This window comes from Grammomys surdaster, unplaced genomic scaffold, assembly GCF_004785775.1.
Source record: "Grammomys surdaster isolate TR1022 unplaced genomic scaffold, NIH_TR_1.0 125606, whole genome shotgun sequence".
NCBI lineage: Eukaryota > Metazoa > Chordata > Mammalia > Rodentia > Muridae > Grammomys > Grammomys surdaster.
Window position 1 is genome coordinate 1,695,489 of NW_021620449.1, and position 20,583 is coordinate 1,716,071.

At 47.2% G+C, this 20,583-nt stretch overlaps 1 protein-coding gene across 4 annotated transcripts in view; it reads left to right on the top strand.

The window, feature by feature from the left end:
• Positions 1–16,995: 16,995 nt before the first annotated feature.
• The window catches only part of Rtp3 (receptor transporter protein 3), a 4,583-nt gene continuing 995 nt past the window's right edge, over positions 16,996–20,583 (top strand). The window contains exons 1-3 of one of the 4 annotated variants that reach the window (XM_028787108.1): positions 16,996–17,410; positions 17,932–18,139; positions 19,997–20,583. The exon at positions 19,997–20,583 is cut by the window's right edge and continues 995 nt beyond it. In XM_028787108.1, coding sequence (XP_028642941.1) covers positions 17,982–18,139; positions 19,997–20,583 — 745 coding nt within the window. In that variant the 5' untranslated portion in view covers positions 16,996–17,410; positions 17,932–17,981. The remainder of the gene's footprint in view (positions 17,411–17,931; positions 18,140–19,996) is intronic. The other 3 variants (XM_028787111.1, XM_028787110.1, XM_028787109.1) reach the window with 3 other exon arrangements.

A 20,583-nucleotide genomic window follows, 5' to 3' on the forward strand; every position in this document is an offset into this window, starting at 1 on the left:
CCTCTCCCTTGATACCCTTCAATATGACTTCACATACCACTGCTCACTGGTGTGTTCTTTGAGAGCTACAAGGTTCAGACTGTTACGTGTAAAGGAAAATCCCAAGTACCCCAAAAGGATAGGCATACTATGTCCAAAATGACAGCCTAAACTCTCAGAGAATATGTTTTTAATGAGTGGCTACTGAGTGACGGTAGGGTGCTTAGCATAAGGGCAAACAGTATTTGAAACTTCAGCAAATAGTCATTACCATTACAATTGTGTCCAGATATTTCTGAGCTCTGCTGTGAATCAGACCATGCAGAAGCCCAAGGGTCTTCAAAGAGGTCCACTTCTCACAGGCTCCAAATGGGTCAGAATTCTGAGAGCAGTCACTATGGACCAAGTCAAGTCCACTCCACCGGATTAGAACGGGGACATCTTTCTCACAGAAACCCTCTTGAAACTGACCCAAGCATTGTGTGCTCTAGGAATCCATCTCTGATCTTGGGTCCCTGTCCTCAACTTATCTCTGATTCTGTTTTAGTGTTTGTAACTTAGTGGCTTTCTCTTCCTCTCCCTTTTGTAATTTCTCACTCCTGCTCATGTATCCCCCACCCTCCCCTTCATCTCTCTCCTCAACCATTCCACAACCTCAGTGTCCCCCTTAGCATTGTCTGCCTTATAATCCAGTCAAATGCCTCCCAACCCTTACTCCTGCCTCTCCACAGCATCTCTCTCAGCACCCTCTAGGCTGCTTCTCCAGAACCCATGCTGCCAACCAGACACTTCCGCTGCAGTTGAAGGTCACTGCCACAGTAGTTAGGATCAGGTGAAGAGCTTAGCCTCTCCTCAGGCCTGTCAGAAGACTCAGGTGGGAATTGTGGAAAATGCCTGCCTGGTTCATCGTGGAAGGTGTCCCTTGATGATGGCAGGTGGAAGCTAGCGGGAAGGAGGTGACCTGTAAAATGAGGAACCGGGGAGTGAACTCTGGGGAGTTGGTCGGTGAAGCAGAACCGCTGTCTATTTGGACATAGAGGAAAGAGTCAGAAAAGTGAGCAATTTCCAGGGTATTTGGAAATATTCTGGCTTCAGGGTATTCCTGTGAAATAATTTAAGCAATAAAAATCTAAGGCTCTTCAGAGAAGACTATTTCCTTTGATCCATTTTGCAAATGGCATCTCTAAGAGCAGAACAGGCAACCTGTCTTGTGCTGCTTTCTTTGGGCTTCCTGACTTGCACCAAGGGTGAGGGTGCTCCTCAATTAAGAACATCTTAGTCTGCTGAGATGGCTCAGTTGGTAAACTGCTTGCCTCGAAAGTGGGGAGACCTGAGCTTGATCTCCAACTCCATTTGGAGAGAAGAAATCAGTCTGGGCATGGTGGTGTGTTTGTAGCCGCAGCACTGGGGAGATGAGACAGGTGGGATCACTGGCTAGCCAGCCTAGCCTACTTAGCAAGCTCCAGAGCACGAAAGATAAAGACACTGTCGGCAGAAATGAAGTGGACAGTGCCTGGGAAACAACACCTGAGGCTGACCCCTATCTCCATGTGTGCATATGTGCACCTGCACACACATGAACGCACACTTGCATTAGATGATAGGGAAGTCAGGTCTCTGACAGGTATTGGAGTTACTACCATGAGTCAGACTCAGTCCTTGCCTTCAAGGGCAGCAGACAAGAAAGCATAAGCTTTCCACCAGAGGTGATGAGGTTATACTTTCACCACAGCAATGGAAGAGGCATAAGGGATGACATCTGTAAGTAGAGCAATGAGGCCGTGTCTGCCTCCTACCTGCGGCAGCCTGCTCTGCATCCAGGGAAGAAACCTCCTACACTGTCCCATCAGGCATCTTCCAGAAACTTCACTATGAAGATTTGGCTGGAACCCAGGGACTAAAAGGAAGATTGTAGGCATCAGGACCCATGGAGCCTTGTATGTAGGTGGAATATTTTCTGTTTTTACTCTGAGGAACATGAGGACTGTTGCAGGCCTGAAGGATGGACTGGAGTGGGGTGGGTGAGATGTAGAGACAAGGGGGAACACAGTGACAACTGTGGAAACTTAAGTGGCAATTCAGGAGAAGGATGAAGTGTTTTAAATTAGGACATGGCAGTGGCGAGGTGGGGAGACAAGCTGAATGCTAGACTTATGTCTAATGCTGACATTAGAAGGGAATGTGGGATACAAAAGAGGCAAGGACCACACCCAGTGTTTGGCCTGAGAAACAGAAAGGATGGAGTTGCACCCACTTAAATGAGACAACTGGATTCAGTAAGGCAGATTGAAGAAGAGGTCTACCAGAAGTCCCATTCCAGACACAGGCCTATAGACCTTGACACTTCAGAAGCCAATGAGAAAAGGGGTTCAGAAGAAAGCTCAGGCAATAAAGTGCTTGCCACGTGATCATAGGACCCTAATTTGATCCTCAGCACCAGGTACCCTGTAATCCCAGTCCTGGGGAGACAGAGACAAAAGAATCCTCAGGGCTTAAAGAAGAACTGAACTAACCCTAGGTTCCAATGAAAGACTCTGCCTCAAAGAGCAAGGTGGACAGCACCTGAGAAGAGACACTTGAGCTGGACTTTTGGCCTCTACACGTACTGGATACACACATGCAGATATGTGTGTACAGGATGGGTGGTCACAGACAGTCTGTATCATGTCCATGGATGATTCTCACATCAACTCTGACCTTCCTGACAACACCCACCATGCCTGTGGGAACAGCATGTGTGGCCAACTTCCCAGTTAAGCCTGAAGCCCCACCTACAGTAGTTCACCCCTCTTCTGTGCATGGCCCCTTTCTTGCAGGCCAGGCTCAGAGGCTCTTCTCTCTGTGGGCCATATCTGGTGATGAGCTTGCCTCCAGGGATTTCACAATTCAAGCTTGTGAGTGATTATTTACATGAGAGGACATGGGGAAACAGGACAATGGGCACATTTATGAACATTAAAAGGATTTGTGCATGGGTTTTGGAAATCTTTCCATCGCTGTTCTGCAGGTCACTCTGCACTGCCTACAGGTGTCTATAATGAACAAGAGAATAGGTGTGAACAACAAAGCACGAAGCTGAGCTTTGGCCACCACTCTACCAAAAGCCCAGAGGCAGACATGGGTCAGGAAATCAATTTGTCCATGACGAGGAATAAGAAGAGAGAGAGACTTCGAGTCTGTCCCTGCCTTGCCTAGAGAAGTGTTATAATTTATAGAAAAAATTGAAACAGAAGCCAGAATGTTAGCATCCTGGCAAGAATAAAGATATTTTATAATGAAGCTTGTACTTCTCCCTTTGGCTGTCAGACCATCAGAACAATGAACCCCTAGAATGTAGAATGTCCCCAAGGATCCCATACTGGAAGAAGACAGGCTGAAACCTGGTGCCATCCAGAGAGAGACCTGCCTCTCAGCGGGAGGTTTTATGTAATTCTGATAGCTTTTCAGACCGTCTTGTGCGAGATTGGAACTGAGACAATTCTGGTGAGCAAGACCACACCTTGGCCAGGACTGCTTAGCAATGAATGTCTCTTGCCTTCTGTCTGAATGTGAACTTTGAATCAGTATCCTGAAGATGGATTTGAGAAGTGTGATTTTAGCTTTAACTCTCAACTTGGCATAACACAGAATCACCTGGGAAGAGTCTGGATGAGGGACTGTCTACAATCCCTACATTGGATTGGCTTTTGCGCATGTCTGTGGATGGGTCTTGTCTTTATTAAGATAACTTATATAAGAATCCCCAGCCCACTATGGGAGACATCACTCCCTAGGTAGGGAGTCTCAAACAGTAGAAAAGTACATAAATTGAGCTGGGCATAAGCCACAAATGAACATGCATGTTTCCGTTTCTTTCTACTTTTGGCTGTGGACTATCTTGATTTCCCCACAACGGCGAAGCAAACCCTTCAACTGCTTTTTACTTGAGTATCTGATCACAAGAACAAAAATGAAACTACAGCAGGGAGTCACTGGATGTCTCTGCTCCCTGTTCTGATGTGGCCACACTAAACAAATCTCCATTTTCTGCTTTTCACTGTTATGTATCAGTCTCATTGGCCTATTGAGGAGGAGTGACACAGACCTGCTTCTTAGTGCTGACAGAACCCAGGCTCTGGCACACTCTAGTAAAAAGGATATACTCGTGTGTGTAGATGATCTGTAAGCCCACATTGTTAGGCCATCTTAGTTCAGCACCGTCCTGGAGATGAGTAAAGGGCACTTCATGACCCTCTCTGCCTGCAACCTGCTAACGTGCTGGGGCTACCTCTCTGTATGGAGCATGCTCGTGGAATGTTTTGCTGATAGCTGCCTCCCTGTTGCCCAGCTGCCAATTGTGAGACAGGATACTAACTACAGCCGAAGTGTTCTAAAACCTCACCAACGGCACGCTGAGTAGATGGCTCAGTTGGTTTGATAAAAAGCTGAGAATGTGGACCATGCTTGTACTCTCAGCTCTGAGGAGACAGGGACAGACAGATCCCTAGGACTTGCTAGCCTAATCAAGCAAGCAGCAGGTTCCAGCAGGAAAAAAACAAGGTGGACAGCTCCTGAGGGCCAACATCTAAAGTTGACTTCTGGCCTTCATACACGCTGGTGCACATATACACACATGAGCACACATCGGAAATAAGATAAAACTTACCACTGGGGTTACAGATATGGCCCCATTGGTATACTTCTTTCCTAGAATGCACAAGGCCATGGGTTTCATCCCCAGCACTACATAAACTGGGTAATGTGCACATGCCTGGAATCTCAGCACTCAAGAGGTAGAAGCAGGAGGATTGTAAGTTCAAGATTATCCTTAGTAATACAGTGAGTTTGAGACCACCCAAGCTATACAAAACCTATTTCAAAAACAAATAATAATAAAAGACAGCCCTGTGTCGTCAGTAAATTAGTAGGTTATCTGACCAGTGCTGGATCTTGAGGTGCTGACAGAGCTGTGGCTCAAATCCCCAAAGTCTGAGGTGGTGTGACCCTCTATTCTGTCCAGGGTACCTTTAGAAATAAACGTCTGAGGTGGCTGCATGTTTTTACTGAGAAAAACTTGCAGACCTTGATGGCACAGAATGAACATAAACCTGAGGTGGCATGCTGTGGGCCCTGCTGTGGCTGTCTCTGCCTCGTCAGCTCTGCTCCTTTATAAAGGTCACTGTGCTGAGGAACTTTCCGAACTGCCTTTGGTGGTTGAAGATGAAGGTCACAGAAGACCAAAGGGGTTCTGCTGCTGCTTAAGATGACATCGAGAAGGCTCTATGCTACGGGGACAGAATGAGAGCCTGCCATTCTATCTGGGCCCTACACCATCTCCAACAGAGACAGTGCCCTCACTGAGGTGCTCCCTGGTAACTCTCTGCTTTATGTAAGCAAGCTGAGCATTTGAAACTCGCTCCTGGGGTGCATGTCCCAAGGCTGCTTCCCTCAAGAGTAACTCTAACTCTCCCATGCACAAGATGATGAACGAGGCCTTAGCAGAACCATGAAGATCGCAGAGCCACAAAGAGGCCTCTGAACACCTGCTAAGCTACCTGAGAACCCTGTTGAAGCTCAGTCCACCGGCAAAGACTACTCAAGGAACACCATGGAAACCACAAACCCTGAAGAACATAAAGGCAGCAACCAAATCAGATGAGGGGGCTGCACACAAGGGAGCCACAAAAGGCCTACAGAGAAGCAGATGTCAAGAGAAGAAACCTTTAGGGAAGAGAGCTGTAGCTATCAAGAAACCTGAAGCAGAAAGGAAAGTTATAGCAGCAGAAAAGCCACCTACTGAACTATTGAAATCTGTTCCATCCATTAATGAGCTAGAGACAGCCTGTTTGCATGAAAACCTCAAAAAGATGCAAGGAGGGGGGACGGTGCAGGTATGCTGTGATCAGCGATGGACTGGTAGGATCTTAATAAGCTACCCATAATTTGATTTGGTGACTATTTTACTAGGATTGTTTGAGCTGACTGTGGTGATATTTGCTTGTAATGCAGCAGAAGTTGAGACAGGACTTATGAATTCTAGGCTAGCCTGGGCTACACAGTGAGATCCTGTCTCAAAAATCAACAGCTGGGCATTTTGGCATACAGTTTCAATCCCAGCACTTGGGAGGCAGAGGCAGACAGAGACATGTGAGCTCCAAACCAGCTTGGCCTGCAGAGGGAGTTCCAGGACAGCCAGGGCTCTGATACACTGAGAAACCCTGTCTCAAAAAAACCCAACCAACTAATCAAACAAACAAATCAATGAAATAAAATAAAAATCCAACCAAAGTATTGATTAAAATGTATTTAAATTTTCTTTTTGCTTTGTTTTGTTTGTTTTTTGCTTCTTGTTGCTGTTTTTGTTTGCTTGTTTAAAGACAGGGTTTCCCTGTAGACCAGGTGCCTCTGGCACCTGAGTGTTGGGATTAAAGGTGTGTGCCACCACGACCCAGCTAAAAATTTGTACTTCTGTTATAGAATGAAAGAGAAATGAGGCCACCTACATCAGGACATCACTCATCAGACAGCTGAGATTTCCTGAGCCACACAGCACCCTTTCTTCACCTCACAATGTCACAGCTAAAGAAAAGACACACATAAATTTAATCTGCATTATGGGTATTTGCTCCGTTGCTTTCTGAAGTCTAACCCTAAACAGTCAATGAAAAAATTAAAACCAGTCAACTTGTAGCATGTGCCAACTCCTGTGGTGTGAAAACTCCCCGCATTGCCTGACTGTCAACCAGCGACACAGGTGGCCACTGACCTGGGAACAGATAAACAACTGCGCACAATTATTTTCCCACCTTACAGATACAATAGACTCAGGCAGCCTCAAGAGCCACAGGAATGCCAGCAAGGGAAGGTCAAAGGGACACAAGGCTTGGCAGAGGCCTCGTTTACCACCACCTCCTTGGGAAGGAGGAGCAGGAAGATGATTGACAGGTGTGGGCGGAGACAGGGCGGGTAACGACGTTGTTTTGTTTTGTTCAGGTCTGCTTTTCTTGACTTGGGGTATTATTACATGGTTATTGTTCATTTTGGGGGGATTCGTCCATCTGTAGGAATTTTTTAACTGTGTGTGGTTTCAGGTGTATATTACACGTGGATATAAAAATCTGCTTGTGAAAGCCAGCAGAGGGAAGACTTCACATTATGAACTGACCTCCTCTTGTCCTCTGGAACCCACAAGGCTTTCCCTGTAGTGGGAGCTTCTTCCTCCAATGCCAAGCTTGCCAGTGGCTAAAGAAAGATTCCAGGTGAAGGAGTGGTGGGAGGGGTGCAACAGGTTGGTATTCGATGACTGTGGCCTGCCCAGTCACCGCAGGATAGAAATCTGAACTGGGGCCCAAAAGAGAGGAGGAAGCAAAGAAGGACTAGGGTGTCTGGGAGAAACACCCTCTGAGCCTTGCCTATGAGGAATGCCAGTGGGCAAGACCCATTCTCTCTCAGCCTCCCCAAGAAGGAAGTCCTGTGACTATCCCCCAAATCTCATAGCTCATGAGACCAGGCTGGAAGCAAAGTAAAAAGCCACTCAATTCAACCTCTCCTCTCTCCACACCCAACCCTGAAGACCTATATGTCTCTGCTAGGTAGGCAGTGCCAGAAAGAACCCAGAATGTTCCACTACCCTCCCACTTAGATCTCAGCCCTTATGACCGGGGCCCCCAGCATACTGCCAACGCAGTCACTGGTGAAAATTAGCTGCGCTTGAAGGAACAAGAACACTGAAGGCCCCCAGCAGAGAAACACAGAATGAAAAGAACGAGTCAAACATTCCTAGTGTGTGCTGAGAGCTAAGGCCACCCACGCAGTCTCCTCTCAGACCTCTCAGACCTCTCAGACCAGCCTCCCCACCACTGCTCTGAGCCTTTCCCTCAGGGGCTGACAACGGATCACAGGATTCAGAAGCCCAGCCTCTAAGTGATGCCCCTGCTTGGCAATCTCTTCTCTTGGGTCTCTGGAGCCAGCAGCTTGGTGGCATAGCCAGACCCTGCATGTTGCCAGGAGAGTGAGTCTTCCTCTTTTCCAGAAGGAAGGTTGATTGAAGTCTGGAACAGTTGGGCCACAATCCAGAGTCCAAGCTGGAGTTCTGAGAATCAGGAAAGGTAGTAGTCAGAGCTCAGGGGACATCCTGGCTAGAAGGCTCTGAGGCACGTAGTTAGAAATAAGATCTCCTGGTCAGGGGCTGGTAAGATGTCTCAGTAAATGTTGAGTGCCATGGAAGCAAAGGATCATGGGAATCCCTTAGAACCCACTTAAAAAGCCAGACATGTAGCATGCAAAAACCAAAGTGGCTGTCTCCTGAGGAATGACCTTCAGGATAGACTTCTAACTACCTCCAAGTACCCACACTCACATGCACACACACTCACACATATGTGTGCGCACATATACACACCCCAGACACGTATACTCTCTCTCATACAAACACACACCACACACATACACCACACATATACCACACATACACCACCACACACACAACACACACACACCACACACACAGCACACACAGGACACACACACATCATATCCATACACCACACATACACACCATACCACACACCACACACACACACACAAAACCTCTTGACTGGACTCCAAGCCTTGTCTTCCTCAAGCTTAGCATGCACGTGGCTCAAGCCAACTGTGAGGTGTGAGTCACTGCTTAATGAAGTTCCCAGTAACGGAGGGGGTGGGGCAGGAGGTTCCCAACAGACCAGTGATAGAGAGCAAAGCCTGTAACAGGAGTGTAAAGCCACATGATAACCTCTTTGATATCATCAAGGAGGTTACATGCTCCCTTAATGCCCATCACAGGGCCACTGAAGTCACATCAAGGCTGGGGAGGAACTGACAGGCAGAAGGTCTGGCGTGGCCCCTGGGGAAAATGACAGTCCTCCACACAGATTGGTAGCAGCAGCCCTAGGAGGTTCAAATCAAACTCTTCCCTTGTCAAGACCCTCCCTTGCTCTTCACAGAGCTTGCTCACATTGGCTGGCTCTGCTGCTGCCCACACGTCCTTCCTCATACCCAGAATGCCATGGTGTAAAGCTTGAGGTTCAGGCTTCACTGGGGAATGCTGGCAGTTGGTGCTGCACTGACTATAGCTCCCATCTGCCAGTTCTAGAAACCAAGGCCTGGCCTGGACTGCCACTGAGGCCTGGCCTGGCTGCTGAGGTATATCAGGGCCTGGGCTGCGGCCCACAGTGTGAGGAGATTCCTTGGCCTACACTACACTCTCATATCCCCCAGAAAGAGAACTGAGGACACAGAATGAACTGCAGCTAGGACAACTTCAGAAAGTCACCTAACAATCATGCACTTCCCTTGGAAAGATCACAAGAGAACCTACAAGAGCCAATGTCCCCGAAAACTTGCCTCAGACTCTCCTAAGGCCTATGGCCATCCTGAGAGGAGAAACAAGAAAGGGGAGACAAGGAGCTTTGAACCAGCTCTGGAAGGAAAGGCGTGTCAGAATTTGGCTTCCCACAGTGAGCTCACCCTGCCCCAGACCTGAGATCACAAGTATCTGAGCTGAAAGAGCCAGAGAAGACTTGCTTATGTGGTCAACTTCTAAGCCAATAGCCACAATCCCTGCAAAGCCTGCTAGGAATCAAGGGAGTTCAGCTCAGCCCCATGGGCAGGACCAAGGCGCCCTCTAGAGGTATGAGCCTGTAACCTCCATGTTCTCTGTTCTTCCCACTGATAGCAACAAATCTGTTGCTTTCATTATGTATCTGTTGACTTCATTACGGCCTGGTCAGACCCAGCAAAGACTATTTCTCTCAATTGACAGAAACTAACGTTCAGGAAGTCCAATTTCTCAGCCCTCAAACACCTGTTGAAACGTTTTTTTGTTTTGGCATAGTTTTACAGAAACATTGCAAAGTTAGTTAGGAGGTTCTCCCATTCATCCCCCTCATCCAGGAGCCCTCAGAGTTACCATCCTGTTAGTAAGGTCTACTGGTTAAGACTGAACTAGCTGTGGGGCTGGAGAGATGTCTCAGTGGTGGTGAAGTCCATCTGTTTCACATTCTATCTGTGCGCCTCCTACATAAGAGATAGAACCTTTGTCACTGGGTTGTCTGTGTGTTTGTTTCACTACGAAGTTACTGTTTTCCCTTTTTCTGTTCTTTATTCTTTTGTTTGTTTGCTTGTTTGCTTGCTTGCTTGTTTTGAGACAGAGTTTCTCTCTACACAGTCCTGACTGTCCTGGAACTCACTATGAAGTGAGTCTAACCCACACAGAAGGAAAGAGATACGGACTAAACCAAGCCTCACCTCTTAGAAGGGATATCAGATATGGTATTTGAAATGCTGTTCGTTTCTTTGTTTCATGTGTGTGGTGTGTGTGTGTGTGTGTGACATGTATTTACTGGTTAATGGCTGTGCAAGTGTGTGCAGGTGCGTGTGCAGTATGTGTGCACAGAAGTTGACTTCCACCATCTTCTTTAATCTCTCCCAACCTTATCTTTTGAATAATAACTAGGCTTACTTTCTGAGCCTGGAGCTTATTCAGATTAAACCGGCCAGTCAATGTGCTTCAGAGATCTGCCTGCCTGGGTTTCCCCCAGCCCTAGTGTTACAGACGGCCCCTACTGCACTCAGCTTTTTGATTTTGTTTTATTTATTCATTTATTTTTTTATGTGTATAGGTACCTTATCTGCATGCATGTCTGTGTACTGCACATGTGCCTAGTGCCCAGGGAAGCCAGAAGAGGGTGTCAGATCCCTGGGATGAGAGTTAGTGTCAGCTGTGAGCTGACACATGGCTGTCAGGAAATGAACCCAGGTTCCTCTGGAAGAGTAGCCTCTTAATCTCTGAGTCATTTCTCCAGCCCCAGTTTTACAAGAATTCTGGGAGCTGACCCCAAGTCTTTATGTCTGAGAAGCTCCCTCCCAGATCCACCCCCTACTCATTTATTCATTCTTTTGTATCTGTATGGGTTGGTGTATTCACTTTATACTTTAAATTATAACCTAATACAGTTTTCCTTAGAGTTTCTATTGCTGTGATGAAACACCATGACCAAAAAGCAAGTAGGAAAGGGGAAAAAAGTTTATTTTGCTCACACTTCCACAACACTGTACAGTATTGAAGGAAATTAGGACAAGAATTCAAAACAAGACAGAAACCATGAGCCAGGAGCTGATGCCGAGGCCATGGACAGGTCCTGCTTACTGGCTTGCTCCTCATGGCTTGTTCAGCCTCTTTCTTATGGAACCCAGGACCACCAGTCCAGGGAAGGCCCCACCCACAATGGGCTGGGACCTCCCCCATCAATCACTAGTTAAGGGAATACCCTATAGCTGGATCTTATGGAGGCAATTTCTGAATGGAGGCTCCCTCTTTTGAGACAACTCTAGTTTGTATCAAGCTGACATAAGACTGTGATGTTCCAGCTTCACTCAGTAGAATTCCTTCAAGTTAGACCCTGGTCCCTTTGAGCTATCTTATACTTTTGTATAAGTCTTGAACACGTTTCTATTTTGTTGTTGTTGAAAACAGGGTTTCATTATGTAGCCCAGGCTGGCCTCAAACTTACAGCACAGTTGTAGCCTCTGCTTCCTGAGTGCTGGAATTACATATGTGCGTACATACTACACCCAGATCGTGGTACTTCCCAATGCTCCAAGAGTGTGATGAGGCCAAGAGAGGGAAAACAAGGGCTGAATATGGTTGCAATGCATTATATATGAAAATGTTACTATGATATCCATTATGATGTTTAATTACAATTTCACATATGTATGCTCTGCATCATATCAACCACTCTGGGCTCAGCAGAGAGTTCACAACTAAGGATAGTGAAACAGTGACCTCCCTCGTGTATGAAAATATAGCATAGTACACTATTATATATAATTAGCACATTATAACTAAAGCATTCTTAAGGTTTTATTTTTATGTGCGTGAATGTACACCACATACATTCCTAGTGTCCTTGGAGGTGAGATACAGCATATAGCTTGGTAAACTTTCTCAGTAGAGGGCGCTAAAGAAACACTGAGCGAGGAACGGGAGCTCCTGCAGTTTCCAATACAGACCAGGAGAGGGCAGTGTTGGTGGCGGCCCAGGAGTTCACTGGACAACTTTTCAGCCTGCAGATCAGTGGTTCTCCCTAATGCAGAGACCCTTTAATACAGTTTTTTATGATGTGGTGATTCCCAACCATACATTTGTTTTCCTGTTGCTCCTTTATAACTGTAATTTTGCTACTATTCCGAATCATAATGTAAATATCCGTTTTCCAATGGTCTTGGACAACCTGCTATAAAACAGTGGTTCGATGCTCCACAGGGGGTAGTGACCCACAAGTTTAGAACCACTACTGTAGGTGATGGAGCTGGTTTTCTGCTGCCCTCTCAACAAGGACTCAGAGACCTAAGCAGTTGTGAATTCTGCATTCTTTGATGACTTCTGTTTAGGTCCCCCTCTAAGCCTCTGCTTGGCTGGTCCCCAAAGATTCTATACTAAGCTGTCATGTCTACTATATAATTCCTACATCTCAAGGCTACTGCCTGCTCAGCACCTCCAGGCCACCATCAGAATGTCCGAACCAGTCTGCCTCTATATTTGCTTGTGGTCTAAACTCTTTCCAGGTCTGTCCACCTTGGAACTTTCAGCTTTACAGGCAAGCTGAGACACACCCATCATGAGAACAAAGACTTGATGACAGTTGTAAATTACTGTGTTACTAGATGATAACTCTAGCTACCTGACGTCAGTCAGTGCTTTTTCAAGCGCCATCTAAGGGCCCTAGGTTTTTACAGATTAAAGCAAAACAGGCTTTTTTTTTTTTTTTTTTTTTTTTTTTTGGTTTGCCTTGAAAAAAAAAAAAAAAGGCCAGGTATGACAATGCACTTATATCCCAGCACTGCGGAGGAAGAAACAGGAATTTCTGGGGCTTAGGTTAACTTCTGGCCTCCACTTGTATACAAACACACACAACCCGGAAGAACAAGGGCGATATCAGCAAACTGTTATGTTTTTATAAAGCGGTATAATGCGTTGGGAGGGAGTACCTTGACAGGCTCCTTCCAAGATGTCCCTCTGAAGAATCGGGACGTGCGACAGGCCTAACATAAAAGGAGAGGGAAAGGAGGGAGACAGGAACCTGGAAAAGGAAAGAGAAGGGGTGAAGGGAGAGAGGGAGAAAGGAAGGGAAAGGGCTAGGGTACCTCCTTTTATATGCCTGGCTCGCACTTGCAAGTGGCGCTGCAAGCTGTTGCTAGGTAGCTGTTGGGCGGAGCCTAGTGGAATTGTCAGTGAGCCAACACAAAGCAGCTGTCAAATTGGCCCTCTCCTTCCGTTCCGCTCTCTTCCGATCTCCCCACAACACTTCCGGCGGTCAGTCTCCCACGTTCTCATGGGATTTGTAGTTCAGCCCACATCCTAGCCTATTGGCTATGGAGAGGGTGTTTCTTTTGGGTCGCAAGGCCTTACAGAAAAGTCACGTTCAGTAAAGAAAGCAAAGTCTGAACTAGTTAAATTCTCATTTCAAATAAGCAACTGTTAGAATATGATATTAACTTTGAATTCAAATAAAATGTAAATACAACTGTTATCTGGCAATTCTAATGCAGACAGAGTCATGAAACTGAGCCCCAGACCCCTCGCCCATTAGAGGCACTCCTTTTGTGAACCAGCTTTCCCAACACTCACTGTGAGATACGCGATGTTTCCTGCCCAGGGGCAGAAATGGTTGTGTTAGACCAAAAACTTTTAACATGGTTTTAATTACGTTTTTACACATTTTTGACCATTTACAGCGGAATTGTAAAAAAAACAAACTGGAAACGTTCCAAAGGGTTTCTGACAGAATTAACACTCAGAGCATTAAAGGTCGCTGTTCACTTCCTAGGGGTTTTCCATTTGGGGGTCGGTAGTAGTCTGTGCGGGGGGGGGGGGGGGGTCTGCAGCCTCTGAGTCGCTCCTGTGAAACCTGCTCCGGTAGCTCTTCTGCCTCCAGTTAGCTGTTCCATCTTGTCGGCAGAGGTAAGAATGTCCAGGTTCTGAAGTCTGGCAGTTTCACACTGGTCCTAGATTGTTGGTTACATACGACCTGACTCAGCCTGTGAATTTTATCTGAGGCAGCTGGTGAGTAACCGTCAGTGAACATATCAACAATAATTTTTTTCTTTTTGTTTCCTTTGAGAGAAAGAGAGAGAGAGAGAGAGAGAGAATATATATTTGAGGAAAAGTGTGAGTTAAGGAATTATTAAAATCATCCAGTCATCCAGTCTGCAAATGGTGAGTTTCAGAAAAGGTTGTATCACATAGGAGGCTGCAGAGCTCAGAAGATCTGGGAAAGGGCAGGAGGATCTCTGCACTGCTTTCCTGGGGCTGCCATACAAATATAACAAGAATGCCAAGGCCACTCTGCCAATCAACACAGTGAGCAGAGACAAGAACTCAATCTTCAAGTTCTGCCTGGTTTGGAGAGCTGGCAAGCTGAGACAGGAAGAGATCAGCATCCTCCGGGCCTGCCACGACCACGTCTCCAGCTAACAGACCTTATAGGGAACGGCAAACAAAGTCCGTTCTACAGTATAGTCTTTATCCTCTGGTCAGGGGGTCAGCTGGCTCTGAGCTCTGATCTCCTTATCTACTTGTGGTCCCCACATGTCTCCCTCACTGCTGTCTCTCTGGGCATACTCCCAAGGCCACTGAGCTTTGCATTCCTTTTGAATTGCTAAGTCAAAGGTTAACTTAGAATAAACAAATCGTTGGCAGATGTCGGTGCTGAGCCATCAGCCATGTATACGAGCACATTCCTTTACAATACGAGATATAAATGTGCCCCTAAAGAACAGGATATAAGAGACCATTCCACTGCCCCTATTACAACTAGACTACAAATTGGATGATTTAAGACAGTAAGAATGTGTTCTCACAGTTCTGCAAGTCAGACATCCAAAAATAAGCGGTCTGCAGTCCTTCTGTCCATTCAGAGGCCCCAGGGAAAAACTTCTTTTGGTCTTCAGGTTTCAGGCATTCCTTTGCTTGTGACAATCTATCTATCTAGTCACTACTTCTGTCTCTGAATGGCCTCTCCCACGCTTCTGTGTCACACCTCCCTCTGCCTCCCGTTGTAAAGATGCCTACTGTTGCACTTTGACCTAAAATAAGTCAAGAAGCACCACGTAACACAGTTTTGCTTAGCGTGTCTCTTCCTAGCTTTGGGTTCCTAGCTGAGGACCTGGTCAGTTTCCCTTCTTCAACACCCAGTCATGTCTACAGGCTAACCATTCCTTCTCCATCACACCGTGAACCACTGCATATCTGTCCCAAACAGCCTCAAGCCCCATCACAAATGAAATATAGCCCCAATGCTCCAAAACCCTCAAAAAGTTTTAAATGAGCCTATCCATGGGAAGTGCTAAAAAGTTTAGTGCTGAAGAAACTCCAATTTCCAAGGGTAACATCCATTTTCTAACATTCATTGCTATTAATTGGAACAACAGTGACTGACACCCACACTAGAAAAGGGTCCTTAGACCCTCCAGTGAGATTCTAGCCACTCCTTCCCATGTTCCCTCCCAGGTGTACCTAGTTCTTCCCCAACTATACACAATCTCAGGGGTATCATAGTATATAGGAGATGGAAAGTTAACCAAAGAGGAGATATCTATATAGCTATGGCGAGGTTGTGACTTAGCTATTATGAAGTTGCCCAGGCTCCTGTTAGCAATTCCTTAGCCATATTCCCATAAGTAATCCCAATAAATTCAGGCTAGACTTGGGGCAAAGGGTTACTTTGGTCTGTGGTTGTTGCCCTACCTGGGGTGACTAAACATCTGCTCCCTTTCCCAGAAGAGCCTAATGCAAGCCTAGAGATGCTCCTGCCACTATCACAGGTAAGCTGTGCTCTGTAGCTACACTTTGCTGTTCCTTGTCCCCAGACACCCTGTGTGGGCTCGCCTGGCATCCTTTTCCTGGTCAGGTTGTGAATGACATGCAGCTTGGCCTTTCATGGGTCTTCTCGTTGCTGTGCTGTGTCCAGGTAGCCACAGAAACTCTCAATCTTTCAAAGAAGGTCTTCTCTCAGGTCCCTAATTACATCTGAAAACACCCAAGTTTTCCACACACATTCATAAGCAGACACCTCATTTGAGATGTCACAATTCAAACCACTTGGGAAAGATCCACAAGTCCTAACCATGGGCTCAGAAGCCTGAGCTGTTAAGAGAGAACTTTGGATGTTGGTTTTAGGGGACACTGGGGAGCTGCAGGAGGTAGGATTGCTGGCTAACTGAGTTAAGGCTTTAGTAACATTCTAAACAAAAGTTAGAGAGAGGCAGAGATTTAGTTCCACCACCACCTTAGCTCTCCTGTGTAATGCAGGAGAGGAGACAAGCCATGAGGCGGGCAAAGGAAGGCATAGCTGATTCTCGATGCTCATAGAGGCCCTAAACATTGTCTTGAACACAGAGCCGTTGCTCCGAAGGGGACTACCATGAGGGTCTAGCCATCCTCTGTTCCTGCTTCAGTCACCTGATCAGCTTGAGCTCAGTGTCATCCTTGTGACTAGGCATCCACCTGTCTTCCCAGGAGAGGCTAATGCAAGCCTAACTTTAAGCCTTTGTTTAAAGCTGTCCTAGTTTATATTCAGTTGCTGACGTATCAACAGTGAGTCCACAGCCGACACTACAGCTGGGAACAAAACTCTAACACTTGTACTTTCTAGATTAGAAACACAGTGGCCTTCTTTCTCTTGGGAACACGTCGGAACCAGCCCTAGGGACTGTCTTACACAGAGAGGCCTCTATGAAAGACCCCAACCCTGTGAAGACCACAAATGGAGAACTACTTTTATCAAAAGCTGGAATAAGCAAGTGGGGTGGGGGTGGGGGAAAGACACTCCCATAGTGAAAAGCTGAAAGGGAGGAGGGCCAAAAAGAAGAAACTGAACTACCTCCCCAAATGATGTAGTTAATTTGTAACTGAGCAAATAACACTGAGAAACTAAATGAGGGTGGGTAGAAAAGACCATGATCTGAGTCTGGCCACAAAGTTGTGACGTGGGGCGGAGGCAGTGGGGAGAAGCCTGGGGAAACTTGGTTTCCAAACGTCACAGGAAGCCCCTCCCCTTGCTTCCTTCTTTTCTTCCAGGCCGAGGAGCTTCCAGCTTGGGAAATAGCCAGGGCAATAGGCCAACGGCCAACTGGGTGATAGGAAGACCTACCCTATCTGTGGATGGAGTCTTGAGGTGTAGACACTCAGAATCTTGTCTGCCTTCCATAGGGTACTGCCTGCTCCAACTCTGCTCCTCTCTGCCTAGCTCTCCTTCCCCTTCCTCAGTCTGGGGTGATGGTGAACCAACCTTCTTGTGGAGGAAGGCAATGGGTCCCTGTTGGTCTTGGGCCAGCAGCCTTCCACTCATCTAGGGACACATCATCTAACCTCCCAGGCAAACACTGACTGCACCAACTTTGTTTTTAGGTAAGTGGGGAATTTGGGTCGGCCTGAGACCTCCATGCTCAGGTTATGGTTTGTGGGGTGGGGGTGGGGTGGGGGAAACAGCTGGATATCTACAGATCACCATCCTCCTGAGAAACTAGGTGTGACTGAGGACTTCACAGAGTGTGGGAATCCCAGGGAGGCCCCCTTTGCCTTAAGCAAGAGCTTGGCAGCAAAATAAATGAAGACTTACAAATGTTAGAACCAGAAAAGACAAGTGTAGCCTCCAACCATTTCAGGGACTCTGCCAGAGGCAGTTCATCCCTGATGTGGACTCCCAACACTTTCTCCCTCACTAGTTTATTGAGACATTAAAACCCAAAGCTTGGAGTTTTGTGGTTTCTTGTGGTTGTCCATTGCTGTCCTCTGAACTTAGGAACAGACTCAACTGACCTTTGTCCCTAGGACAGAAGGATCTGAACTACAGACCCAATTCAGGTCTTCAAAAGGACTGGCAGTATCAAGCCTTGCTGTCTGAGTGGACAATTCATCTCTTGCCACAGGTCTGCCTGGGCCCAGAAGACCCTGTCCAGCCTGACACAGCACTGCAGCCATGACGGAAGAAGACATAGGACAGTGGCAACATATGTTCCAGGAGCTGATTCAAGAGGTGAAACCGTGGCACAAATGGACCCTCAGACCAGACAAGGATCTTCTTCCCGATGTTCTGAAGCCAGGATGGACACAATACCAGCAAAAGACCTTTGCCAGGTAAGGGAGGTGCAATGGTGCACGTGCCAGAAGATTCCTGCTTATTTCTAGCTGGTTCCTCTTCTCGGCTGTCCAGGCTTGCACCCTGAAGGACACAGGAAGGGACTGGTATTTTCCAGCTTCATTAGGGACCAGCATTTTCCCTCCCCCATGACTGTGAACTTTAAACAGTGGCAAGCAAAGATTCTACGATTCCAGGCTAGGATGTGAGACACTGTGGGAAAGGGAGGGAAGAATGGGGGGCTCACTTATTCAAGTGGACTTTTGGAGGCCACCCAACATTTTACACTTTCTCTTCGAGGAGAGAAAGAGGGTGCCCCAAGGCCCAGGAGTAGAGGTAGGAGGGCATACAGGGTAGAGTCTCAGGATCTGTCAGGTCTGCTACTGTCTGTGAGGGGACTGGACCTTTCCCAGTCAAGAGATGTCTTGGGAGGCTCCAGAATAAAGCCTTAGTCGGATTATTTGGACTCGGGCCTAGCACACAGCGGAGCTGGAGTGCACAGACCAGGCCCCATCTGTGGGTGGCTGCTGGGGACAGCTCAGGCTGTGTGCAAAACTGAGTGAGAACAACTCCAAGTCTGTGCCTTTCATGAGGCTAGGCATCTCCTCTCAGTTTATTCCCACATTTGCCTCAAGAGGGCAGCCTAGGATCAAAACGTAGTAAAGATGGTCCTGGGACTGTAGCTCAGTGGTACCTTTACTGAGCATGTGCAAGGTTCCAGGTTCTGTGCCTAGAACCAGCCTGGGAGCTAACTCATTCTGCCCAGCCTCCTCCAACTTCCCACCTCAGACTGCAGATGCCCCATCTCAAGTAAAGTTAGGATCCACTGCTAAGAAAAAAAAAAAATCCCAGGATTTAGCTGAACAATGGCTCCCAAAGTCACCTAGGCAGAGGAAGGGAAATCTCGTAGCCTTGGGAAGATCTCACTGCTGCTCAAGTCTCATTGGCCAGCAGGTCCCGTGACCCCAACATCACTGAATCAAGAGGGAGTTCATGAATTATTTGATGAGCAATAATGTCTACACCACACTGCAGTGTTCCAGCTTTGCATGATTCCTGTCCTAGTTAGCACAGGCTTCTTCCAGTCTTTCTTCACTGTTTCTAACAGGTATTTGTATAAATACCTTAGAAAAACTGCTCCCTTTTTTGAGACAGGGTGCCATTCTGCACCTTGTTGGAGGCAAGCACTCAGAAATAACGTAAAATTCTCTGGCACTTGTAAAAAAAAAGAATGAGTTGGGGGAGGGGGACCCACAAAAGAAGAGAGAGCTGGAAGCCATGATCTCTGGAGAGCCTGTAGATCATGGAAGCCCACACACACACACACACACACACACACACACACACACCTCACTCCCCCTTACCTGCTCAGGGGGCAAGCTGTCTCTGTAAGCAGGAGCTTACCACTCTCTCCTGTTCTGTTTGGTGACTTTCCCAGCACCCATTTATAGCCACATGTTGGTTTTAGCACAGGGTCCTTGAGGGCTGTTGCATGTCTAGCCTTGAATACATTTACCTCAATATCTGAAGAAACAATGGCTTGGGGCCCAGTAACCAGAGCTCCAGTCCTAACTCTTAAACCACAAGCCCTGGACATGATGCATTCCCAGTGTGTGCTTTGCCTCTGAAATGTACACAATGGACTTAGAAAATGCCCTAGGTTCCTTCTGAGTGCGATGGTTTATGTGCTGTTTGCACAGCAGGTACCTGATGGTGGTCCCAGGGGAGGTTGGTGGGATGGCAGAGATGAGAAAGAGGAGTTTGTTCACTTCTCTCACCGCTAGAGAGAAAGTCCTTCTCCCTCTGGCACCTGCTCACAGCTCAGCAGAAACTCTGGCCCTCTCTCTCCTTCACAGGTTCCACTGCTCTTCCTGCTCACGAAGTTGGGCCTCTGGCCGAGTCCTGGTAGTCTTCCACATGCAGTGGAGTGAGAAGAAGGCCAAGGGGCAGGTGAAGATGAGGGCGTTCGCTCAGAGGTGTAATCAGTGCCCCGATCCTCCATTTGCAACTCCAGAGTTCACATGGGACAACATCTCAAGGATCCTGAACAACCTGATCTTCCGAATTCTGAAGAAGTGCTATAAAGAAGGGTTTAAGCAAATGGGTGAGATTCCTTTGGTTGGGGACACCAGTCTCGAAGGACCACATGACAGTGGCAACTGTGAGGCCTGTCTGCTGGGCTTTTGTGCTCAGAATGTCTTAGGCCAAGCCTCAAAATCACTAGCACCCCCACTATCTCCCACCTCCTCGAAGTCAACCAGGGAGCCTAAGGCCACTGCCACCTGTAGCAACGCTCCCTGCTCAGGATCCTCCTCTAAAGTGGAGAAGCCCCAAGCATCAAAAGTGAACCTCCAAGCCAGTAACCCTACCAAAGATGACCTCAAGGTTAGCTGCACCTCAAAACCATCAACTACTCCAAGACTGACAATCCAACAGCTGTCAG